The sequence below is a fragment of the Drosophila gunungcola genome (genome assembly GCF_025200985.1).
Source record: "Drosophila gunungcola strain Sukarami chromosome 2R unlocalized genomic scaffold, Dgunungcola_SK_2 000020F, whole genome shotgun sequence".
Classification (NCBI taxonomy): Eukaryota; Metazoa; Arthropoda; class Insecta; order Diptera; family Drosophilidae; genus Drosophila; species Drosophila gunungcola.
In genome coordinates this window covers 1,117,541-1,143,440 of record NW_026453174.1, presented here as the reverse complement: position 1 = coordinate 1,143,440, position 25,900 = coordinate 1,117,541, and the positions used below count along the sequence as shown (strand labels likewise).

General features: G+C 40.2%; 6 protein-coding genes across 7 annotated transcripts in view; 1 reads left to right on the top strand and 5 right to left on the bottom strand.

The window, feature by feature from the left end:
• Positions 1–11,871, bottom strand: part of LOC128256484 (PDZ and LIM domain protein Zasp) — a 60,142-nt gene extending 48,271 nt beyond the window's left edge. Inside the window, 1 exon segment of the mRNA XM_052986878.1 lies at positions 11,580–11,871. The gene's annotated coding sequence lies outside the window, so the exon portion shown is untranslated.
• LOC128256483 (protein N-terminal glutamine amidohydrolase) overlaps positions 1–25,900 on the top strand; it is a 71,983-nt gene that overhangs the window by 13,389 nt on the left and 32,694 nt on the right. The window lies entirely within an intron of this gene.
• On the bottom strand, positions 16,284–18,183 carry LOC128256478 (inactive serine protease 54). Its single transcript, XM_052986869.1, has 7 exons — positions 17,993–18,183; positions 17,872–17,917; positions 17,657–17,814; positions 17,070–17,570; positions 16,960–17,008; positions 16,770–16,903; positions 16,284–16,712 (listed from the first exon to the last, which is right to left on the bottom strand). The coding sequence occupies exons 1-7, from the start codon at positions 18,171–18,173 to the stop codon at positions 16,351–16,353; spliced, it is 1,431 nt and encodes a 476-aa protein (XP_052842829.1). The 5' UTR covers positions 18,174–18,183; the 3' UTR covers positions 16,284–16,350.
• LOC128256482 (chymotrypsin-2-like) lies at positions 18,411–19,590 on the bottom strand. Its single transcript, XM_052986874.1, has 4 exons — positions 19,360–19,590; positions 19,260–19,305; positions 19,050–19,201; positions 18,411–18,928 (listed from the first exon to the last, which is right to left on the bottom strand). The coding sequence occupies exons 1-4, from the start codon at positions 19,553–19,555 to the stop codon at positions 18,528–18,530; spliced, it is 795 nt and encodes a 264-aa protein (XP_052842834.1). The 5' UTR covers positions 19,556–19,590; the 3' UTR covers positions 18,411–18,527.
• LOC128256481 (chymotrypsin-like protease CTRL-1) lies at positions 19,621–20,925 on the bottom strand. Its single transcript, XM_052986873.1, has 4 exons — positions 20,661–20,925; positions 20,558–20,603; positions 20,335–20,501; positions 19,621–20,272 (listed from the first exon to the last, which is right to left on the bottom strand). The coding sequence occupies exons 1-4, from the start codon at positions 20,881–20,883 to the stop codon at positions 19,836–19,838; spliced, it is 873 nt and encodes a 290-aa protein (XP_052842833.1). The 5' UTR covers positions 20,884–20,925; the 3' UTR covers positions 19,621–19,835.
• On the bottom strand, positions 21,307–22,463 carry LOC128256480 (chymotrypsin-like protease CTRL-1). Its single transcript, XM_052986872.1, has 4 exons — positions 22,200–22,463; positions 22,098–22,143; positions 21,878–22,041; positions 21,307–21,769 (listed from the first exon to the last, which is right to left on the bottom strand). The coding sequence occupies exons 1-4, from the start codon at positions 22,420–22,422 to the stop codon at positions 21,327–21,329; spliced, it is 876 nt and encodes a 291-aa protein (XP_052842832.1). The 5' UTR covers positions 22,423–22,463; the 3' UTR covers positions 21,307–21,326.

Genomic DNA, 25,900 nt, shown 5'->3' with positions numbered 1-25,900 from the left:
ACTACTTCAAAGATATGTTGGTGTTGCTGCTTCTGCTGCTGCTGATGTGCTGGCTCTTTGGGCCAAACAAAAGTGAAGCCGGAGCGACATATTCACCCACTAACTGGCAGAAGTTGGTTGAAATTAGGAGTGGAGTAACGCAGTCAGGGAATAACAAGCCATGCAAATGCCATGCCGCACATCCATATCCATATGTATGTGTACATGGCCATATGTGTGGCAAAGTGCTCTGCAGTTCCCCCGGGGAATCGAAACGGAGGGCAGCGCCAAGTAGTGAACGCGTTGATTTCGCATTTATGCAAATTTCACGTACACTTCAAACTGCTCAACGTTTTTTCGTCTTTATTTTTTTTCATGGCTCCCCCGCTCTCTGGCTCTTTAAGTTCTTTTTTTCTTTTCTCTTTTTCTCGTTGTTGCTGCTTGGCTTTTTTCACAGACGCGCTTTTGTTGGCCTGGCCAAAACTAAACTTTGGCTGCTGCTGAGTGAAACTGAAGTTGCCGGTGGGGAAATGGAGGACTGGTGAATGGGCCCGAAGTTGTAGAAATTCTGCCTGGGGGCGAGTGATTTTTGAATACCGTTCAGGCAGCGCTGAGCTTGGGTATGTGGGATTACGGGGTGAATGAGGTAACAGCTAGGGATCATCAAGTCCGTCAATATAAACAAAATAGCTTGGGAACTTTCTGTAACTCATAAGATCCTTATGTCTAACAAAAACTGATTTTATAAAATTTAAAATACAGACTTGAAATAGTTGGTCTAAGATCACTAAACATTTACTAGCCTCGACTGAAGTTTTCTAGTTTTCTAAACCTTTTACTTGGCACATTAGAGACCTCAACAAAACTGGCTCTCTTTCTGAGTGAAGTTTATATTATTTTAGTGCTATTTAATCACTACAACTTTGCATGATTTGAAACGACAATAAGATTTTTTTGACCAGTATTTACAATATAAAAGCAATAACAGAAAAATCTTAAAGAAATATCTCAGCTTGAGTAAAACTTGTATCTGCAAATTCTTGTCATTAAAGAAAGTTTGGAATCTACGAACTCTTTTAATAACCATGTTGTTTGTTTAAGAAGCTTACAAATGACTTGTAAATGGGTAAAATTTTTTATCTTTTGATAAATACACGTTAGGATAAAATCAGAAGAGAAATGCTCAGACCATTATTCAGGCCATTATAAGGAAGTGGAAATTTGTATTGATTTGTATTATTTAGATTTAAATTATTATTTTGTATTTGCTTTACTTTAAAGTTGTCCTATTTTGACAGCACTTCTTGCAGGGTATCCCCCAAGGCGCCTTGCACCTCGTTTTGCAGGAGCTTCCTGAACTGATGCAATGTGACGTGACGTGACGTCATGTGTGCACTCGTGCTTGCGGCTAACAGGACATGTTTACCCCCCGCTTGGAAACTTCGCCTCCTTCCCCTCGCTTTTCCACCAACCCCCGACGACGCTGTTGCTCTTCAGTCTGTCTAATGCAATGCGCGTGCTAAATGGGCGTAACTCAACGGCTCGACGACTCGACTTTTTTCATGTTTTTCCTTTACTTTTTTTTTTTTGGTTTTTTTCGCGGCGCTTATCAGCGCTGAAAGCTGAAAAAGTTTTTCACTCGCAATCACACTCACACCAGCACACGTCTGCAACTGTCAGTGCATCAAAACACTTGAGTATTTGAAATAAAAAAAAGAAGAAAAATCGAGGAAAAACAACAAGGGAAAAGTTTTTCTTTTTGTGCTGCGTGTGTGCTTGTTTGATATTTTTAATATTTTGCTCTAGGCGCAATGGCAAAAAAACAAAAGTAAAACGCAGAGAAAAGCTGACAAAAGTGACACTTTGCATGCATTCTTGCCGTTTCTTTTGTGATTATTTTCTTTGCTTTTGAAGTGCGAGAGAGGGAGAGAGAGATTGGAAATGGAGAGAGAGGGAAAATAGCAAGTGACATTGAATGTTGCAATTTTCCCGCCAGCCATGGAAAAGTCTCTCACTCAGATACAGTTAGAAATAAAAATGTAGATAAAGATAGTCACACTGTTTGAGGTCGCCATAAGTTCATTACCACAATTGCATTGCTTTTGGCATTCCCTTAAAACCCGAAATACTGCACAGAATGCACTTTTTATTTTGTTATATACACCCTTTATGCACATTGCCGTGCGATTTTTATCGACATTTTTTCTCATTTGGCAATTTTAAATATTTGCCTGTAATTGCATAAATTTTCACAAATAAAATATGTAAATTCTACAGATACATACATATAGCATTCCCCGGCGAGCAGGGCAGTTTATGCGGCAATTTGATTGCTTGTATATGGGAATTATAATTGTGCTATGACTGTGCGCAAAATTGATTAATATTTCGCGCATATTTTCTATGAGAAATGTGAAATTCAATGCGAATGCAAATTTTAATCAGAGAGATAGTTCGTCGGCCGGTTTCATACGTTCAGCTCACCTATTTTCATCGGATCGGAGAAATTTCGAGTAAATCAACATCGACAAAAGCGAAATGTGGCAGGTAAATATTTATTAAACTGCGTGTCAAAAAATGGAATTTAAAGCTGAAGTCGTCCAGTAGAGCCACATGCAAATATTCAGATATAGATACATTTGCGGGAAGCTGAAAGATACACAGTAGCTCTTTGTTCTGGTTTTTGCCGGTTTCGATAACGATAAGTAAACGGATTTAAAATCGGGATAATATTGGTAAGGGAAAGCTGGTAAATGGCATTATAAAAATGGCAAAACAGCACATTATTCGCCAGCACAAAATGTAATTAATTATAATAGAAAACAATCAAAAAACCAAATCCCATAAATTAAACTCTCTGCACAAAACACTCTCGGCTTTGGCAATTGAACAAATAACAACAACAAAAAAAAAAACGAACGTGCTGTGAAAAATCGTATGGAAAATAATACAATTTTAAATCTGTCAGTGGAATAGTTAATGCCATATTAGTTGTTCTGAGCTAATAAAGCGTAATTATCAACGCATTTATTTAATTAGCCGCACAAAGTGCATAGAACAAAGCTCCTCAATCAGTCGACTTTTCCCCGTCCTCCAAATTGGCTACAAATTGTGTGGCATATATAATGACAATTTAATAGGCTTGTCAATCTGCTGCTGTTTGTGCGGTAATTTAATTAAATCCCAAAAATCGTGGGTACCTAAATACAAGTTTTCGAAATACATAAAAACCAGAAGTTCCAAAGTATATTTAAAGACATGCATTCTGCTTTTCCAATCGACCGACCTCATTATGCAGTCAACAAGATTATCGGACTGAAACTGAAACAGACGGACAGCGAATGGATTTGCCATTTGATTCAACATTAATGAACAAAATGCAATTAATTGAAAACTATTTTCATTCCGTCTCTTTGTTTTATGTTGTTTGTAATTACCTTTTGTGCATAATTGGTGGGCTTTAATGGGTTAACAAAATGCGATTAACCGAAATGCAATTGCGAAATGCAAATGTGCCTCTTTCTTTCGGATGATTGGAGGGGATATCCCCTAGTCACTTGGGCTAATGACAGGCGGCAGATTGAAACTGGCAGATAAAGTCGGCACACAGGACGGGCGGCAATAATTCTCCATCAAAAATGGGAACTCCAGCAGGAGTCGTCGGTCGTCCCACTTGTTGCTGTTGCTGCCCCGCCTCCTTTTGCCCTACCGCCCAGCCGCCTTCTGTGTGACAGTTTACAAAGTGCTGCAATTAGGGCTGACAAAGTACCCGACTCCTGGGCTCCGAAGGGAACATTGTGCGAACACCCGAATGAATTTGTTAAAACATCTTCCCCTTGGCTAGTGTGCAAGTATCTGTTGGATATGAATTAATCAAAGACTAAATAAAATGCTTAGCATTTGCCAGAGTCTGGACGGGTGTTTATTCTGAAATATCTGTTTATCAAACGGAACAGCTTCAATCTGTAATGAGGCAACTAATTACGTGCTGCAGACTCTAAACAAATCGGGAATTAGACAAACAGTGTGCATTTGGTTTGCTGGCTATTTCAACACATTAATAAACTGCATAAGGGAACAGCTCATTAAAAGCAACTCGTGTGAGACAGCAACAGCTTTTCCATTTCCCATTTTCCAGCCATACCCATTTGACTGCCGGCTGTCAAGTGGTCGAGGCAGAAGAAAACTACTTCAAAGATATGTTGGTGTTGCTGCTTCTGCTGCTGCTGATGTGCTGGCTCTTTGGGCCAAACAAAAGTGAAGCCGGAGCGACATATTCACCCACTAACTGGCAGAAGTTGGTTGAAATTAGGAGTGGAGTAACGCAGTCAGGGAATAACAAGCCATGCAAATGCCATGCCGCACATCCATATCCATATGTATGTGTACATGGCCATATGTGTGGCAAAGTGCTCTGCAGTTCCCCCGGGGAATCGAAACGGAGGGCAGCGCCAAGTAGTGAACGCGTTGATTTCGCATTTATGCAAATTTCACGTACACTTCAAACTGCTCAACGTTTTTTCGTCTTTATTTTTTTTCATGGCTCCCCCGCTCTCTGGCTCTTTAAGTTCTTTTTTTCTTTTCTCTTTTTCTCGTTGTTGCTGCTTGGCTTTTTTCACAGACGCGCTTTTGTTGGCCTGGCCAAAACTAAACTTTGGCTGCTGCTGAGTGAAACTGAAGTTGCCGGTGGGGAAATGGAGGACTGGTGAATGGGCCCGAAGTTGTAGAAATTCTGCCTGGGGGCGAGTGATTTTTGAATACCGTTCAGGCAGCGCTGAGCTTGGGTATGTGGGATTACGGGGTGAATGAGGTAACAGCTAGGGATCATCAAGTCCGTCAATATAAACAAAATAGCTTGGGAACTTTCTGTAACTCATAAGATCCTTATGTCTAACAAAAACTGATTTTATAAAATTTAAAATACAGACTTGAAATAGTTGGTCTAAGATCACTAAACATTTACTAGCCTCGACTGAAGTTTTCTAGTTTTCTAAACCTTTTACTTGGCACATTAGAGACCTCAACAAAACTGGCTCTCTTTCTGAGTGAAGTTTATATTATTTTAGTGCTATTTAATCACTACAACTTTGCATGATTTGAAACGACAATAAGATTTTTTTGACCAGTATTTACAATATAAAAGCAATAACAGAAAAATCTTAAAGAAATATCTCAGCTTGAGTAAAACTTGTATCTGCAAATTCTTGTCATTAAAGAAAGTTTGGAATCTACGAACTCTTTTAATAACCATGTTGTTTGTTTAAGAAGCTTACAAATGACTTGTAAATGGGTAAAATTTTTTATCTTTTGATAAATACACGTTAGGATAAAATCAGAAGAGAAATGCTCAGACCATTATTCAGGCCATTATAAGGAAGTGGAAATTTGTATTGATTTGTATTATTTAGATTTAAATTATTATTTTGTATTTGCTTTACTTTAAAGTTGTCCTATTTTGACAGCACTTCTTGCAGGGTATCCCCCAAGGCGCCTTGCACCTCGTTTTGCAGGAGCTTCCTGAACTGATGCAATGTGACGTGACGTGACGTCATGTGTGCACTCGTGCTTGCGGCTAACAGGACATGTTTACCCCCCGCTTGGAAACTTCGCCTCCTTCCCCTCGCTTTTCCACCAACCCCCGACGACGCTGTTGCTCTTCAGTCTGTCTAATGCAATGCGCGTGCTAAATGGGCGTAACTCAACGGCTCGACGACTCGACTTTTTTCATGTTTTTCCTTTACTTTTTTTTTTTTGGTTTTTTTCGCGGCGCTTATCAGCGCTGAAAGCTGAAAAAGTTTTTCACTCGCAATCACACTCACACCAGCACACGTCTGCAACTGTCAGTGCATCAAAACACTTGAGTATTTGAAATAAAAAAAAGAAGAAAAATCGAGGAAAAACAACAAGGGAAAAGTTTTTCTTTTTGTGCTGCGTGTGTGCTTGTTTGATATTTTTAATATTTTGCTCTAGGCGCAATGGCAAAAAAACAAAAGTAAAACGCAGAGAAAAGCTGACAAAAGTGACACTTTGCATGCATTCTTGCCGTTTCTTTTGTGATTATTTTCTTTGCTTTTGAAGTGCGAGAGAGGGAGAGAGAGATTGGAAATGGAGAGAGAGGGAAAATAGCAAGTGACATTGAATGTTGCAATTTTCCCGCCAGCCATGGAAAAGTCTCTCACTCAGATACAGTTAGAAATAAAAATGTAGATAAAGATAGTCACACTGTTTGAGGTCGCCATAAGTTCATTACCACAATTGCATTGCTTTTGGCATTCCCTTAAAACCCGAAATACTGCACAGAATGCACTTTTTATTTTGTTATATACACCCTTTATGCACATTGCCGTGCGATTTTTATCGACATTTTTTCTCATTTGGCAATTTTAAATATTTGCCTGTAATTGCATAAATTTTCACAAATAAAATATGTAAATTCTACAGATACATACATATAGCATTCCCCGGCGAGCAGGGCAGTTTATGCGGCAATTTGATTGCTTGTATATGGGAATTATAATTGTGCTATGACTGTGCGCAAAATTGATTAATATTTCGCGCATATTTTCTATGAGAAATGTGAAATTCAATGCGAATGCAAATTTTAATCAGAGAGATAGTTCGTCGGCCGGTTTCATACGTTCAGCTCACCTATTTTCATCGGATCGGAGAAATTTCGAGTAAATCAACATCGACAAAAGCGAAATGTGGCAGGTAAATATTTATTAAACTGCGTGTCAAAAAATGGAATTTAAAGCTGAAGTCGTCCAGTAGAGCCACATGCAAATATTCAGATATAGATACATTTGCGGGAAGCTGAAAGATACACAGTAGCTCTTTGTTCTGGTTTTTGCCGGTTTCGATAACGATAAGTAAACGGATTTAAAATCGGGATAATATTGGTAAGGGAAAGCTGGTAAATGGCATTATAAAAATGGCAAAACAGCACATTATTCGCCAGCACAAAATGTAATTAATTATAATAGAAAACAATCAAAAAACCAAATCCCATAAATTAAACTCTCTGCACAAAACACTCTCGGCTTTGGCAATTGAACAAATAACAACAACAAAAAAAAAAACGAACGTGCTGTGAAAAATCGTATGGAAAATAATACAATTTTAAATCTGTCAGTGGAATAGTTAATGCCATATTAGTTGTTCTGAGCTAATAAAGCGTAATTATCAACGCATTTATTTAATTAGCCGCACAAAGTGCATAGAACAAAGCTCCTCAATCAGTCGACTTTTCCCCGTCCTCCAAATTGGCTACAAATTGTGTGGCATATATAATGACAATTTAATAGGCTTGTCAATCTGCTGCTGTTTGTGCGGTAATTTAATTAAATCCCAAAAATCGTGGGTACCTAAATACAAGTTTTCGAAATACATAAAAACCAGAAGTTCCAAAGTATATTTAAAGACATGCATTCTGCTTTTCCAATCGACCGACCTCATTATGCAGTCAACAAGATTATCGGACTGAAACTGAAACAGACGGACAGCGAATGGATTTGCCATTTGATTCAACATTAATGAACAAAATGCAATTAATTGAAAACTATTTTCATTCCGTCTCTTTGTTTTTATGTTGTTTGTAATTACCTTTTGTGCATAATTGGTGGGCTTTAATGGGTTAACAAAATGCGATTAACCGAAATGCAATTGCGAAATGCAAATGTGCCTCTTTCTTTCGGATGATTGGAGGGGATATCCCCTAGTCACTTGGGCTAATGACAGGCGGCAGATTGAAACTGGCAGATAAAGTCGGCACACAGGACGGGCGGCAATAATTCTCCATCAAAAATGGGAACTCCAGCAGGAGTCGTCGGTCGTCCCACTTGTTGCTGTTGCTGCCCCGCCTCCTTTTGCCCTACCGCCCAGCCGCCTTCTGTGTGACAGTTTACAAAGTGCTGCAATTAGGGCTGACAAAGTACCCGACTCCTGGGCTCCGAAGGGAACATTGTGCGAACACCCGAATGAATTTGTTAAAACATCTTCCCCTTGGCTAGTGTGCAAGTATCTGTTGGATATGAATTAATCAAAGACTAAATAAAATGCTTAGCATTTGCATTTCAGCCCGTTTCAACAAACAATTTGTCAGCCTTCGTAATGGACAGCAACAGAGACAGTGGCAAGTGTCACAGACGGATTCTTTTCAGAAAATACATAAAAATATATATTTTCTAATTCCCCCGCACAAATGCCGAAGAAACTATTTTGGGGACGGACGCACGGCTGTTGCTGTTGTTTTCTGGGGGTAATTGGAGCTGCATTGGTCAGCAGGGGTTAAGGCAAAGTAATTTTCATTGAGATGCCGTAACGCCCTTCCTTTCGCTTTCGCCAATCACATTATTTTTTTGATATTTGTGACTTTGGCATTGACGTCTGCAGGGGCTGTCGATCGAAATAGACTTGGCGCAGAAATACCGCCGCTCGAATAAATATCTCATCTCGGTGGGCGGAAGGCCAGCGTTTTGAACTACTTATTTTTCCAAGGAAAACTCTCGGAATGTCTGTCTTTTTATGTGAAATTCCCAATCGCCCGTTTAAGCGCTGGCAAATGTCGGTCAATTAATTCTCGATCCCAAAAAAGAGATGCACGTAAATGCTGTTGTGATTTATGAGCGCGCGCCGCACGAGATTTTATAATTTGTTCAACGTAACGTGCATGGCCAAAATAAATATTTTCCGTTCGTTAAATTCATAAACAAAGCTCCGGAATGGGATGATGCGGGCTTCGGCTTCCCCACTTAAACCTATCCTATCCCATAGTGCCGACTCAATCGCAATCTCTCGTTGGGTTTTTGTGGCGATAAAACCAAAAATGTTTGCCAGTCACGTTTGTGGTGCAGAGAGAGCAGTGGCGTTGGCTCCCATCGTGAAAAAGGGGTAAACGGCGGGGGGGTTAAGTCGAGTTCGAGTTGAGTCTGCACTTCTTCTGTTCGTCGAAGATTTCGCGTCTGTGGGCGTTTATTTTGAACGCACTGCGGTTATGTAATTGCGAGGCGTCAGATACGTGATTACTTTTAGTCAAATTGCCGCTCGAATATTGTGTAATTCCGTTGTCTCTACTTTGCCTCCTTCACTTGCGATTTCATATCTGTGCGAAAGTGTGCCATCGAAGTTGTTTTGCCAGGGAAATGTGATAAACTCGTTGGCAGAAGTTAAGGTCAGGGTTGCATATCGAAGTGGTTTGGAGTGGTGAGAGCAATTGGGTTTTATTTTTGATAATCAGTTAAACACAAATACCTGTAATAAATAAAAGGACGTCATTCGATTGTTTCATAAAAATCTCCTTTAACCAAATTCTGTATTGGTGTCAGAAAAAACCTTCAATAACTAATAAGTGTAACTCATATTTATAAACCTTTACAAAATAATCAAAGAAAGATTTAAAAAGACTTAAAAAGCATTCTAAGTTTCCCAACTATAGTACTCTGCAATCCAGCAAATGGATGCGGATAAAGTTCAAGATTAACCTAAATGAGGTCATATCTCATGAATGCTCGACTCATATACCGTCTACACCCTAACTTTTCTCAGGGGAGCACCTCATCAAAGTCTGTAAAAATATTCTTCAGTCCATTATCTTTGGTTGTTTGCTCTTGTTTCGCGTTATTTCGCTGTGAATGACATACGAACCCTAAAGAGCCACAACAAAGATACGAGAAAAGTGCTAGCCTCAGCAAGGGGAACGAGAATGCAATCTACCATGGCAGTTCACGAAGGTTAAATTCTTGAGAAATGATTTGGTGCCGAGAGAAACGTAGAGAACTGCAAACTGCCAACTGCAAAAAACGAACTGCCAATGCGAGAGCGAACTAATTAAAATATACGCAAAGCTGTTTGATTTTTTAGAGCATGGTCCCCTTTTCCCGTCGTCAATCCCCCCGATTGTTGCACTATGTGCACGAATCCGAGTCAAGTGAAGTCAAGCCATGAAATATTGTCACGCACCCAGGAACGGAATAGGATGTGAACGAGAAGTGCCATTCTAATGAGCTCGAGCTACATTTCCGCGACGGCCTTTAATTTACGATTGTAAGTATTGCCTCAGCACAGAGAGAAATTTCAAACAAAAGAAATACTTTCTATTAAAATATGTCAAATCATACATTTAATGGTACTTATACTTATTAGTAGATGGTTACTGTTACTAAAAGTTGATAATGATTAAATAGACAACTTCTCTGCATATTTTTTTTCTTAACTTCATACACAAAAAGAAAGTTCTATCAACAACATGGATGGGAATTAAATGCATTTATTTTATTTTATTTTTATTTTTTATTTCCACCCTGAACCGATAAACCGCAGTGTAAACAAAGACATTTCATTCATCGACAACAAGTGGGCAGTGGCAATGGCCATTAGCTCATTCAAGTTTATAGAACTGCTATCTTATCGGACCATTGATTCATGGGTGTTGTGAGGCGTTGTAAGATTGATTTGGGAAAAGTTTCGAATGCGCTATTATTGGTGAGGTGACCAACCGTAACTAAAGCGCAAGATAAGATGGTGGCTGATTAATGGATCATTAGGTCACTGAACCCTGGCAAGAAAAAAATAGAAACCACCGGATAATCGAGCTAGAACAAAGCGAATATCAACAAGTTTTGATCATGGCTAAATTACATCACAGGCTAACTGGCTGACTGCCTGCTGGTGGTCTGGCATGAATTGGAAATGGCAAATGGAAATGGAGAGCAACCAGTGCGTATACGTGATGTCAGAGATAGCGTCAGAGTGAGAGAGAGGATGTGCTGGCTGAAAATAGATCGGGCGAAAAGGAAAAGCGAAGAGCAGACAGGAAAATCGCAATTGCCAAGACAACGAAAGACACTTTTCTTCGGGTAGAGCTGGCGACCTAGAGAGCTGGCTTCATTAATATGCGATGCTTTATGCTGTCGCCGATATATAGACTACTATATATCGCTCAAAACGCTTCTAAAATGTCTCAGAAACTGTGGCGCCAAACCGCAGCAATACGAGCATGAGAAGAAGGCGCAGGAGGTGGCTGGCAGCCACATCCGCAGCACTTTCGCAATTTGTGTATCTGTATCTGGCAGATATTGTATCTGGCGGACGGCGGATGGCGGATGGCTGCCTAGCTGACTGACTGACTGAGCGAGAATATTCGGAAACAAATCCAATCCGCGCAGCCATTTCGAGGCGCTAAAAATAAACTCACCTTGAAAAGTTTCTAAAAATTTTCTCGCTTTTTGACTATATAATTTTATTTAATTTCAACGAGCCGAAGATCTACGACGTATCTGAAATTTTGTATCTGTGCGCTCTGGCCAACAGATTTGATAAATGCGTCAAAATAAATTCCCTGGATCGGCGTGCCAAGAAAATTATTTAGCAATTAAATATATTCGAGAGTTGCCGAGTCTTTGGTTTCGTAAGGTATTTTACTTGTTGGTAACCTTCACTGAAATCACACCTCACACGACACAATATTTAGTGGAAAGGGGGCGGGGCGGGAGGTTTCTGATTCATCAGCGGTCCTTGCAAATCGATTGCTGAAGGCTGTTGTATAACCAGCTGATTTATACTATATTATCTGTGGCTGATTTCACATGTGAACTGGTACTGACCGATTTGTTTCCGATCAGGTGGCTTTAGCTGGGTTTCGATTCGATTCGGTTTCGATTTGGTTTTAAGTTTTTGATTTGGACTTGGATCGGTTTCGTATATTCGTAACGATTTTTGTGGTGCACTGCCAGTTGTTCAGTTCTTGGGCGACGTTAACTAAGCGACGATTTTCTCTCAACTAAAGCAAAAACCGAAACCGAAAATTTTTATGTGCATTTTGTGCCGTTTTCGAATACAAAAATCTTTTCAACCACATCGCTGGCATCGACGTCGCAGTCGGCGTCGCTGCTTTTGGGCCGTGCGAGAGGCTATATGGTAGCTATATAGACATTGTCGGTGCTCAATTCCCAACCGATTCCGGCAGCAGAGCCGCAAAGCTACAAACGCCAGACGAAGGCAACGGCGACTGCGACTGCGACTACGACGGCTGCCAATGTCTGTCTGGCTTTTGTGGCCGCTGGTTTTTGTTTTTGTTGTTCTCGGTTCGGGATATATTTTGTTATTTGGCTAATTGTTTGTATTTTGTTTTCATTCCCAAGCTTTTAGCGGCGCAGTTAGCAAAAATGCCGATGTGCAAGCTATAACTATAGTTGATCCAATAGTTAATTTTTTTTATGTTTACATTTTTTATATATCCATTTAAAGATATATTATTATTCATTTCAAGATATATTATGAATCGTGTTTCACATCACCCCCTATTGTTAGATATTTTGATATAAGTCGACTGGTAGGATAACTGCTTGTTAAAGTATCTAGTTTTTAAAATATACCAAATAGATTTTATCAAAGGTCTTAAAAGATGCAAAATTATAGACCCGTTTTTGACTACCCAAAAACCAAAGCTTGTCATACATTGTTGACATATTTTTTTTAAAGATTTCTTTTCTATGCATTTACAAAAAAAACCCTATTGTTTGATACAGATTTATTTTCAAACGCAAATTTAGCTGCACATTTTAGTAACTTATGTATTTACGAACTCCCCTATGCCTATGAAACGCACATTTGGCACGTCTCTTTGAAGTTGAGCACAACTGCAGGTGCTATTCAGTTTCTGCTGGTGAACTATTTCCCGTGATCTGCTTTCCTTTAGACCACAACAAAGTGTAAACCGAAATGAGAGCAACAACCCCGGGAAGTGTAGGGAATTCGGGTCACAAAAGATCCTGAGTGCATGAATCAGCGGTGGTGAGTCCATCGGAGCTATGATCTGTCGCATTCATTATAGATTTCCCAATAATCAATTAATCATTCCGTCGGGGTCACATACCCTTTTAGGCGGGCATTTTTAGAGATCGAAGGTCGCTTTAAAACCAAAATGCCCTGGGTAAAGCGAAATTTCCACAAATTCCGTTTCGAGTGCATGAAAAGTGAGCCATAAAACATTAATATGTTAAAATGTTGCCATGGCGCTACGCTTACAAAAATAAACGCAAATATGTTTTTGCCAGCGCTGATGTGCTCAATCAAGCAGCGAAATGAAACGAAACGATTTGAATCGTATAGAGGCAAACAATTCAGCAAACCACAAAAAATAATACACGAGAAAACATGGCTGACTATGTGGATAAATATGTATAATATAATATAATATTTGGATGTTTTATACAAGCGCGTATTTGTGTCTACATCGCATCGCATCGCATCACGGGCGGGCATAAAAAGCTCAGGCGAGTTGAACAAGAACGGCAAACAAGTAAACAAATAATAATAACCCCACCACCCGCCGCCTATCTTTTGGGCAAAAAAAAAAACAATTTCGGCTTTTTAATTAAATCATGTTGAGTGGTAAAAATAATATTAAATAATCTGACTGTGGCTGCGCTGTGCCGAACTCAGCAACTCAATCAAATCACTAAAAAAAACCCTGGGCTGCCAGCGCCGATTAAGATACCGAACAACCGAGATATGAACTTAATTAAGTTTAAAGACCGCATCTCGACGATCTTTTTCGTTTTTATCGACGATGAGAACGGTTAGTTACACAATAACTTGCGGTTAACACTTTTGCTTTTTTTTATTGAGGGGTTAATTGCTTATATATGTCTTTGATTTTCGGGGATGCTGAGTCAACGGTCAAGCTTTTGGAGCCATGAATCACACGACCGAGGGCCCTGTGGCCCCGAAACCGGCTCTTCTCGGCCAACTCGAAAATAACATTTTGGCAGGAGGCAAACAAGAAACTGGCCAAGACACTTACACTTCACTCGCACTTGTTGGAATCGCAAGCGGATTCGGATCGTTCTCTCTGCGAAAATGAAAAGCGATTTGTGGGGTTGGGTGGGGGGGAGTACTTCGAGACACTTCGTACTTCGTTCCGGGATTTTCAATATCTTTCTGATGGGCGAGACAACCGCGCGCGATCGTTGCGTTTGAGCGAATGAGGGCTGGGATCTCGAAGTCGACGACGACGACGGGTTGTTTGGAGTCGCACTGTAAGGCGAGCAGCGACTCACACAGATACTCCCGCTCACCCACACACCGGCACTCCGCTCTCTCTGTCGGTATCCCTCTCTCTTTCGCTCAATCAACAGGTAAGCGGACAGCCGAAAGGTGCGCAAATGTATCTGTATCTGTATCTGCGAGTGCAAATGTAAATGTATCTGTATCTGCATGTGAGCCGCTCGTGTGCGGCACTTGCTGATAAGATAAGACCCGAAAAGCCGAAAAAGCAACGCAAACATAAACAAACATGAGGCGCAATTTCAGCTATGAATTTCGCAGAGTGTGGTAATGTAATGGCAATCCTGTTCTACAATTTCGGATCACTGGCCTGGATCAATATTTTGGCCGGGCTAATTTGCAGCAATTCGCGTTTTATTTAATTTTTTATTTTTGCGCTTCGATTCTATATTTAGGTTGCATGCCACATCGCACCGAAACTGGTTCCTCCAGTTTCCTGATAATCTGGGTGACGGCTACACAACCCAAAACAACAGCGGCCCAACACACAACACCCCGATTCTGGCCGGGCAAAAACCTCCAGTCGCCGCCAGTGCCTGGTTTTTCTGTTTAGCGCCAAAACAAAAATAGGAAAAGTGGTCAAAGGGACGCTTTTTGTACACCCTTTTCTGGTTTTTATTATATTACGTAAATTATTTGTTTTATTGGATTAATGTATTACATAAAAGTAATGTTCATATATAAAATGGATAAAACTTAAGCATTAAACACCAAAATTTGAGAAAAAAACAATTGTTTTTATAAAGTTAAGAAATAGGGCACAAGAATTAAAACTAAATTTATTGTAATATGTAGATTTGATATTTGGTAGTTTTTAATGTTACCTTCTACAGGTTAGGTTAATATTTTGCCCCACCTATCTAATCAATCGCAACTAGTTACTTAATAAAAACCAGCAAAAAGTAGCTTTTATTCCAACTACATCGCTTAGTTTATAGTATTAAACACTATGAACTTCATTGCCATATCGCTAAAACCCTTTGTAAGAGTAACACTTAACCAAATGCAATTCCTCCCAAAAAAAAGCGATCAAACTGCGCAGTTGGCCGAAAACCGGTTGCCGCCTTGCAGATCGCCTGCTTTGGGCCCTTTTGCAGTGATATTGACCAAGAGCGAGAAGCGGGCCAACAGTCTCCTCACTCCCTTCTTTTACCTCAATGTGGAGGTGAGACGAACAAACAGAAACCAAAAGTGCCCATGCCTTTGGCTAATGCACGCGAAAGCGGCAGTAAATCATTTGGCAGGTATTTTGTTTGAAACGTCTTACAGATCGGTCTTGAGAACAGAATCGAGGGAAGGAAACAACGACATGGCGCAGTCATCTGGAAAATGTCACGCATGCGTCGTCGGCATGCGCGTAATTGCATTGAGGATGTGCGGCGGCCAAAAGGATGTACCAACTAAGTAATGTGCGGGTCGCACTTGGCTTTACAATTTAATGAGCGTATGAACTGGGAATAAGCACTAGAAAACAATAAACTTGAGGTAAATGCAATATCGAGAGAATATATATATTTAATAACAAGATTTAAGGGTCCACACAACAACTTATAAAGTTATTTAACTTAACTTTATTCACGCAAATTCTTTTTTGTAATTATTTAAATGTGGTGGCGCCACACCAAACGATTAATCGACGTTCGAATTCGGTACTAAGTCTGCCGATGTTCATCTGCAACCATCTACTGTTAAGTTAATGAACTTTTCAATTTTACATGCATTCTACATTTATGCCTAAACAGCGCCACCTTGCGGTATTAGATGCAATCTCAATATGACAATTTGGCTTTTTATTCTACCAAGGCACAAGTAAATAAAATGTTTTCAAGCAAGCATATTGTAATAAATATAATGTACTGTACAAGTACCATGTATGATTACTGTCGAAACTCTGAAAAAAAAACTGACGTAGCATTAATTAAATGTTTTACCAATGTTAACTCTGGCATGTCCCAAAGAGTACCACAAAATATTATTTATACCTCGAATACCTGTATATCTAAAATTTTTGTGGAAATAGTTTTCGGACTTGCAACCTGCTTCTACTTTACCAAAGTACGGATCCAGCGCATAAAGCTGATCGGTCATACTCTCCCAAGCGTACTATGCTAAAAATTAAAATGTGTTTCTGATTTTGCACACTGCAATTGTCGAATTTGCTAATACAAAGCAAATAAGTTCTCATTTGTAATGCCTTGTAACAATTTTCATAAAATAAAGTGAGACAATTTCATCAGTTTTATGCTCCTCATTTTTATAACTCATATTAGTATTGAACTAACACAGTTACAGTTATAACAAAATAAACTAGTCACAATTAACTGTATCCACTAACCAATCGGCGTAACGTTGAATATTTGTATAGACAATTACACCACGCTTGTCAAAGCTTTTTATGCCGAAAAGAAGGTATTTGTCGGTACCGCTGACATTATGAAACGAACCCAATATTGAACCGGGAGACTCGTAAACAAAATCGCTAGGTTTCTCGACACAAAATTGACTGGGTTCTACTGGTTCTTCAATCTTTTGGGAGCAAGCAGAATGATCGATGGGGTTCAAATTTACATATCTAACGCCCATAAAATCTTCCGTGACCACATCGACAAGGGCAGTCAACGTCCTGGGAGTTTTGGGGTTCAGGACAATGCAGATCGGCTTCACAAGATCTTAAAATAAATGACTCTGTTAGGAAAAGGAAGTGGTCTAAACTGAATCACAGTCACCTGAGTTTGGCACTATCTGAGCTAATTTAAGCAAAGCAATATCGTTTTTGGTTGATCCTGCTGAATATTTAAACTGGGGATGCTTGTGAATTGATTCAACGTCAAGGCGCTCATGATATTTTGTTTCGACCTTTCTGCATAGAAAAATAAATATTAAATCGATAAATAAATTATTAATAAAAATACTTACACAGGAGTGTAACCTGTGACAAAGGCACTTGCAACAGTCACGACAAATCCTTTGCAATTTAAATAATAGGTAAACAACCATTTGTTAAACCCAAGTCAACAAAAACTTACGGTTTGTGATAAGCACACCAGTGAAAGTACTTTGAAACAGAGACACCTCCCAAAGGCGAACAAAAACATCTTCAGTCCAATTGCTGCTGCACTCTTCGCACAAAACCCTATCCCCTTGGGTTTCGAGTTTGCGCACAGTATTATATATCCAGTTTCTGTAGGCCGTAACATCTGTGTGGAGGCTTGCGGAATTGCACAGTTCACTGGCATTGCTTACGATACCAAACTGTACGGTGAGCTTTTCTCCGAAGAAATCTAAATCAGACGCCAGCGGTCCGCCGGAGTTTTCCAAGCAGGTGTTGGCTTCAAAGTTTCCGGCGCAGATCTGTTTATCGATGTCGTGCATCATCTTGCCATTTTGGTAACACTCGACTGGACTCCTATGGGACAGAACCACGGCCTGCAGTGTTTGCCTTTGACTCCAGCCAAAGGCCCTGAAACTTTTGATTGGCCAAGAACTGATGTCGTTAAGCAAAACTATGCAGATCGGGTGGATGCGCGCTGTGGGCAAAATAAATACCTTTGACAATCATTCAGCAGTTAACTAACTAGGGCAGTCATTTGAAAGTAAGTTTTTATTTGCTTACCAGTATACACAACTTCACCGCGCAGTTTTAGCAGACCTATATTGTTTGTGGCGGTGTACGGATTGTAATCGCGATGTTGAATCGCCATGGCCACACCATATTGTTCAACGTTGTTGCAATGCGATCGAGCGCAATCGTACTCCCCCAAACGAACGAATCTAAAATACAAACGGGCAATCAGAAACTGAGATTTTTAGTGTTGGAGTAATACTTACAGTTGACTTCTTTCTGTCATGCAACTTGCAGCCGTTAGGACAAAGACTAGAAACAGATATTGTTAATATACGGCTTATGCTTAGACAAATATGAGTAATGAATAGATGTTTTTATACTAACGTCTGTGCACAAGAGTTCCAGCGCAAATAAATTCATTTTGATTGTACACGGTTGCCATCCATGGTGTTTTGAATTCATTTAAATCAAATCCCTTCTCGCATTTGTCATCTAGGAGCTGGGCCGATCCCTTATGACAGATCACCAAAGCGAACAGAGATAACGAAAGCAGAACAGACATCATTCCCAGAGAAAAATTGCTTTACTACTGACAGAGAAGCGCCATTTCCTATAAAATAAAAGCCCCAACAGAAATCGACGAGAGTCTTATCAGCACAGCTGCTGAATTTTTATGATCGGAGCAAAACTTTTGTTTTTATGAGTTTTTTTTTTTTGATTTTGCTAATATTTTTGGATATAAATCCCAGAAAAGGGACTTTACCCAAGTATATGATTGGTTTTTTAACGAAATACAAGTGAACAGTCTTACAACAGTCTTTATTGCTTTATTTATGTTTTGAAATTTTGTCGCTGTTCAAAAATCTTTATATCGCTGCAAGAGCATATGACGTCGCTTTTCTTGCTTCAGATTTTATTTTCATTCAAATTCGCGCACTGCATCAAATATCCACCTGCTAAAATCCAACACATCCGTGTGGACGCTATACGAATCGCAAAGTTTGCTGCCGAGGCTTACGATCCCAAACTGCACGTATCGTTCGATTCCCCTATACATGAAATATGCCGCCAACGGTCCGCCGGAGTCGCCATCGCAAATGTCGCCACCACGGGTGCCAGCGCAGATCTGATTTCCGTAATAGTGGCCGTAGCATTCGTCCGAGTCCAACCTGGTCAAATTTATAGTCTGCAACACTGGGCTCGTCGACCCTGAAATGTTAGTCAAACCCCAGCCGTAGGCTGACAAGCTTTGCACTGCCTTTAACTCTTTCGCTAGGCTGCGCTTGTTTTCCAAGATTATGCAGATCGGACGAATGTAGGCTGTAAATTCAAATTTGTAATTTAGTAAATCAAAAATTGAAAGCACAATGGGACAACATTTCTTGAGATTATTGCCAAAATTTGGTACACTAGTATGATATATTAATATCAATGGGCTTACCAGAGAACATAACTTCACGGTCCAGTTTTACCAGACCTATGTCACTCGTGTAAGTGTCTGCATTATATTGGCCATGCACTATTCGATTGGTAACTCTGTACCGTTCCACTCCCGTGCGTTGCAATCTGTTGTACTCCCCCAAGTTCACGAACCTATGACAAGAAAGCCAATCTTCAACCGTTACAATTCATAATACTACCACCACCTTACAATCTTTTCTGTCCTGTTAAGCAGTGCGCAGCTGTTAGGACGAAGCCTAGAAAAAAGTATCGGTAATATCTGGCTTTAGCCCTTACGTTTTCACACTCACGTTTGTGAACGAGCGTTCCACCACAAATAAAAGCCGTGTTATTGTATATGCTTGCCATCCAAGAAGTTGTGAGTGGTCGAGAAAATGTAAAGACAAGTTCAGCCTGGCTATCACAGCTTTCATGAAGGAGCTGGGCCAATCCCTGGCGGCTGAGCACCAACGATAAGAAAGTCAGCAGCAGCTCGACAGACACCATTTTCAGCGAAAATATGCTACAGTACTGATTGTGGAATTCAATATTTAAAATAAGTATAAGGTGAGCAGAAGCCGAAGGAGAGTCCAGCTTATCAACAAGTTTTTATTGCTTCAGTGTCTATTAACGAACATTGAGTATCTCGACTTTCTGATACTCTTTAAATTGTTAACAAATTTGAAATAAAGAAACCGATTTGGTATCAGGAGACTGTTACAACAAACCGTGTTTGACCGATATTTTTTTTAAATGTGTTTCTAAGTTAATTTCATTTACATTGTTTTTAATTACGCGAGTTTACGATTTCAGCGATACGGATGTCGTATGGAGCCACGTTGTCAGCTACCCAATCTTTGTAGCTCATTGCGTTTGTGTAGACGGCAGCAGTAATATTACAAAACCAGCCACCATAACTCACGATCCCAAATAGAACGAAGCTCGTTTTTCCTCTGTAAATGAAGTCGGACGCAAGCGGACCGCCAGAGTCGCCAATGCAGGTGTCTCCAAAATCATTCCCGGCGCAAATTTGCTGATCGTTCGCGTCTGGAATATTATAATTTTTGAGGCAATTTTTCGAGTTTTTCCGGGTCAATTTAATGGTCTGAAGTTTGGAGCTGTGCACATTTTGTAGCGTTGCCCCCCAGCCGAAGGCCCTAAATCTATGAATCCGCTCGGCATGAACAGCTTCATCCAAAATAAAGCAAATTGGCCGTATGTGCTCTGGAGGCAGCAAAATTATAATAATATTAATGATTAGTGCTTTATAAGTGATAATAACTTACCATTGAACGTTACTTCAGTTTGCAGTTTCAGTAAACCTATATCATTCTCAAACCGACCTGATATATTAAATTGAGGATGGGGTATGGCCTCGATCACATCGTACTCTTTCAAGCCACGGCACTTCCAAGCCGGACACGATCTGTCACTTTCCCCCATGCGCACCAGTCTAAGCCGGGTCATAAACTTAAATCTTTATCTGGCCACTACCACTATGGTACTCACAATTTTTCCTGTCGCAGTGAGCAGTGAGCTGCTGTTAAGACAAAGCCTAGAAGCAGTGAAACTTCTTAACATGTGTATAATATCAATTCTTATTATTACTTACGTTTGTGAATAAGCGATCCCCCGCAAATAAACTCGTTATTATTATGACTTATATTATATAAGCTTGCCATCCAAGCAGTATCGAATGGCCGGGCGTTTGTGCCATTGACTATCTTTGGGCCAAAATCTGCATGCCCTTCACAGATCTCTTCCATGAGCTGCGCCAAACACTCATGGCAGAGCAGCAATGCGAAAAAAGCAAACGAAAGCAGTGCTGCCATCATTCCCAACTAAGAGAATCACTGATTTTTGAATTATTTAAATATAAAACCTCAAGGCAAAATAGAGACTGCTCAGCACCGCCGAATTTTTACAGATTACGGCACACAAATTGCACTCTCTGATAGAGCACTACTATTTCTTGATGGTTTTTGCGTTGATCGGTAAATGGTTCAAAAGCGTCTCCAACGCAGATTTGCCAATCGTTGACAGCACAACCTTCAGTGCAATTTTTTGAGTTCCGCCGGGTCAAAACGATGGTCTTAAGTTCATCGCTTGCTAATCTATTGTTGTTCGTTGTTCCCCAGCCGAGTGCTCTGGATCTGCTCTAACAGCGTCATCCAAAACAAATGAAAAGAATATTGATTGAAACCAAAGTTGTGTAGTTTTTCTTTTAATATCATTTTACTTCAGAAGACGAGACAGGTTTCTTTAAACGTTTATTGAGTTATATGTACAATGGTCGATCCAAATACAGGATTCTAAAGATGCGGTAGTCGTGTATGGCCACGGTTCGAACTATCCAACCCTTGTAGCTCATGGCATTTGTATAGACACCATTGGAATTACAATGCTTGCTACCAGCGCTCACGATCCCAAAAAGAAAGAAGCTGGTTTTTCCCTTATAGGTAAAATCGGCGGCAAGCGGGCCGCCGGAGTCGCCATTGCAAGTGTCACCAAAAATATTTCCGGCGCAGATTTGCCAATCGTTGATAACAAAACCTTCAGTGCAATTTTTGTAGTTCCGCCGGGTCAAAACGATGGTCTGAAGTTTATCGCTTGGAACACTATTGTTGTTCATTGTTCTTCCCCAACCGAAGGCCCTGAACCTTCGGATCCGTTCGGCTCTAATAGCGTCATCCAAAATAAAACAAATCGGCCGGATGTGTTCTACAGGCATACAAATGAAAGGAATATTGAGTGAAACAAAAGTTTTATAAAATTGTATGTGTGCTTGGACAAACGCTTTTAAGTTTAATACGTCTTTATAAAAATTACCATTAAACGAAACTTCAGTGGCCAGTCGCAGAAGAGCTATGTCATGTTCAAAACTATTTGGGCTAAAATGGGGATGGGGTATAGTCTCGATCACATCGTACTCTTTTAAGCCCTGGCACCTTGAAGCAGGACACGATCTGTCACTTTCTCCCATGCGTACGAGTCTAAGCCGAGATTAAAAATTCAGGCATTATGTGTCCATTTTCAGTATGGTACTTACATTTTTTCCTGCCCTTCTAAGCAGTGGGCTGCTGTTATGACGAAGTCTAGAAGCAGTGAATGTTTAAATAAATGGTTCAAATCAAATCTTCTTGTTACTCACATTTGTGAATCAGGGACCCACCGCAAAAAAACTCGTTATTATTATTACTTATATTATATAAGCTTGCCATCCAAGCAGTATCAAATGGTCGGGCGTCAGTGCCATTGACTATCTTTGGTCCAAATTCTGCATGTCCTTCACAAATTTCCTCCAGGAGCTGGGCCGAACACACATGGCAGAACACCAAAGAGAAAACAGAAAACGAGAGCAATGCAGCCATCATTTCCAGCAAAGAGACGAAGAATGACTGAGTATGTACGCAAAAGGCACAGCAATTTTCTACTGATTACGGCATAAAAATTTCACTCTGCGCCGTGCTTTCCATTAAAAACAATACCACCCAAATAATGATAAGTATATATAGCTAAGATTAGCGCCCAGTGATCTCATACAGACAAAAAACATGTTTATAATATTTAAAAGCGATTTATTTAAGTTTAAAATGACTGTTAATCATTGTACTTAAATATATATTTTATATAAAATGTAGATAGCACAGGACTAAAACTTGTAAATTTCTAGGGAGAACATTGTAACTTGGTATTTTCCTTAAGAGTGGCGCTCCTGCCGGCAATTGTGTAAAGGTCGCATAGATGACGCTTTCTTTGGGACATGTTTTGGGACTTATGTAGAAACATATGGAATACTATTTACCCTACATATTCTACCCCTTACAGCATCTGAAGTTAATAGCCTTGCAGATGATTTTATAATTGAATAACGCTCTTGTTATCAATTCAAAGAGGCATACTCTAAGTTTTTTATAATTGCAAAAATACGGTTAAAATATTACCAACAAGAAGAAAAGCAAAGTTCGACAAGCCAAAGTTTATATTACCCTTGCAGCTATTGCCAAAATTAAATATTATTTAAAGCAGCTACATTTCGAAGTACATATATGCGTGTATGTTTAAAAACATTGAGCCTATGACAATTTTTTTTTAGCTCAACTATGGCAGCTGTATGAAATCATTTTCCGATATTAATAAAATTAAAAGAGTAATTCTGATATTTTAAAACATTACCATGCTTAAAACAATTTTTAAAAATATTAAAACATGGATATGTTAATTTTTTTTTGTTCATTTATTTATTTTTAAATTCCGATAGTTTCCATGAAGGTGTATGCTACAGTCAAAATTGAGAGACTAGTTTACGTAGACACAGACGGTCAGATGGACGTGGCTAGATCGACTCCCCAGTGATGGTGATCAACAATATATATACTTTATGGGGTCGGAAATGTCTCCTTCACTACTTTTGACTGAAATTATAAGACCCTTGCATGGGTATAAAAACGAAAGTCATAAAAAAGGTCCGAAAATGTATTACACATACAAATAACTCCAAAATGTTGTCCCTAAGAAAAACATATATGAAGGCATTTATAACTGCTTGCATTGACGTTCTTGATTGTGTTTGACTTATATTGTATAATAACTTCCACATTTTTGCACGTTTTTCTATTAACCTCATCCACCTGATTGTTCGTTTGAATATTCGCTGTTTGCACTTGTCAACGAGAATTACCGTTGTGAGAGCCAAAGGACGAAAGGATGATGAGCCAAGAGTGCATGGCACGTGCCCATAAGGACATCGCGATAACAGGCGCAAACAATTTGACAATTTAATGTGGCGACAATTATCAAGCTGCAGGTCTTGAAATCGAAAACTCAGTCATAGCCTGAAACCGAAACTATAACCCAAGCTCCCGGCTCAGGATCGCACTGCAACTCGTGCTCGCTGACAACATTAGCAGCGCAGGGAGCGAGGCTATAATTATAATTCCATTACCGGGGAGCAACAGAAACAGGAACAGGAACGGGCACAGGCACAGGCACAAGAGGCACAACAAGAACCCATTGGCAGGGTAAGGTGCTGCTGATCCCGTGCCGAGATCCTGTGTGCAAGTCAAAGACAATTGAGTGGCGTAATTGCCGAGCCGACAACTAATGATGGCCGGGGATAATGCGGGCCGTGCTAATGTGGCCAGAACGCGCCAAGTTGGCTGACGACGAGCAGGTGAATCGGGAAGAACTCCAAAATGCGGAAGTATGCGCATTTCGCCCGATTCGCAGCGCAGTGCATCCGATCCGATCCGCATTTGATGGAATGTCCGAAACGCGCATTTCCCTTCCCCGAAGAATTGGCAATTAGGATGCCGCTCCGCAGCTGCCCAGCTGAACTGCCTGAACCGCCTGAACCGACTGAAACCTCCTAAACTCATCCACCTTAACTCGCTTTTATGAGCCGCCAGGTGGGGTCGACGCGCATTCGGCGATAAGAATGTCATAACACAAGCTCCCAATTAACTGCGTCGCCCAGCGGAGGCGGAGAAGGAGCCGTGATTCGTAATTCGGGCCCCATCCCTCCGGGGGCTCATTTGCATCTCGCCATCAGCACATCGGTCGGGGAGGAGATCTATCTGCCTTCCAGCGGAGATTGCCTCTTCGGCGGCCCAGCGGGTGATGGTGCGATGTCCCAGCTCGAGAGGAAGAATGGGATGGAGAACGAAAGCCAACGATCCAGGACAGTGCTGCTGTAATTTTAGAGCCAATATTGGCTTTTGGGGTGCACTCGATTGTAGTGGATCATCGGCAAAACAAAATGTCAACAGATTTATTTAAAAAAACAATGTCAACAGAAATAAGAGAGATTTTTAAAAAAATGCATTTTGTCCAAATTTGTTTTTTTTTTTTTTTTGATATCACAATATATACTTTTTTAATCGAAAATAAAACGATAATAGACAAATTTTTTCGTAATAAATAAACATCTTAAAATTATTAACTTCCGGGAAGTATACTCCATAGCTACCACAACCTACAACCCCGCTATTAAATCAAATTTCTTGGAAACACTTCGATTCTGACCCAGTTATCAATTTCCCCTTGTGTCACTCAATTGTTGTTCATCTTAAATAAAATTGTGTTTCTGAAGTTTATTTTTGCTATCAAATTTATACCTAATTGGGCATTGCTCAAGATTATAAAATTGTTTAGGAAATTCCCTGATGTAACAGGCAACTTAATGAGATTAAGCCTGTACAAATAAGTAAGGAGAATTTTAGTTAAATTTGACATTGCTTCACAACTTTATAAAAATGTTTATGAAACTCCTGACCTATTATACAGACAGTTTTGTCCGTACAAATCAGGGATATGTAATGTTTTATAAAATCATAGCCCTTACGACCTCTTACGGGTAGCTAAAAAGGCTAGATCTGGCTGCAAACCAGCTGATGTGGCCACGCTGTTCAAGGAGAGCCGCGCAGGGAGTCGCAGAGATTTCCATCAACGTGTGGCGTGTTTGGCTCCTGTAAGTTGTTAACTCGACTTTTATTGCCGCACAGTCGGTTGCTGGACCACCGAAGGGTCATTGGCTCATTGGCGCATTGGCTTCGACTTGGCATCGATCGATCCCCTCGTTTGCGAAAGATCTCTTTCGAATTCGGCCGGTTCACACCCAGGGACAGTCCATTTCCGCCCCTGCGGTCCCAATCAATGGCCACAATAAAGGTTAATTATGTAAATGTCACACAGCCACCGCTACTGTCCATCCATTTCCATTTCCCACTCCCATTCCCATTTCGATTCCCATTCTTATTGCCATTGCCATGACTATTCCGATTCCGAAACGCGCTCAAAACTCACAATTTAATGGTCTCGAAACGTTTCAATTTTTATTAGTTCACATTGGGT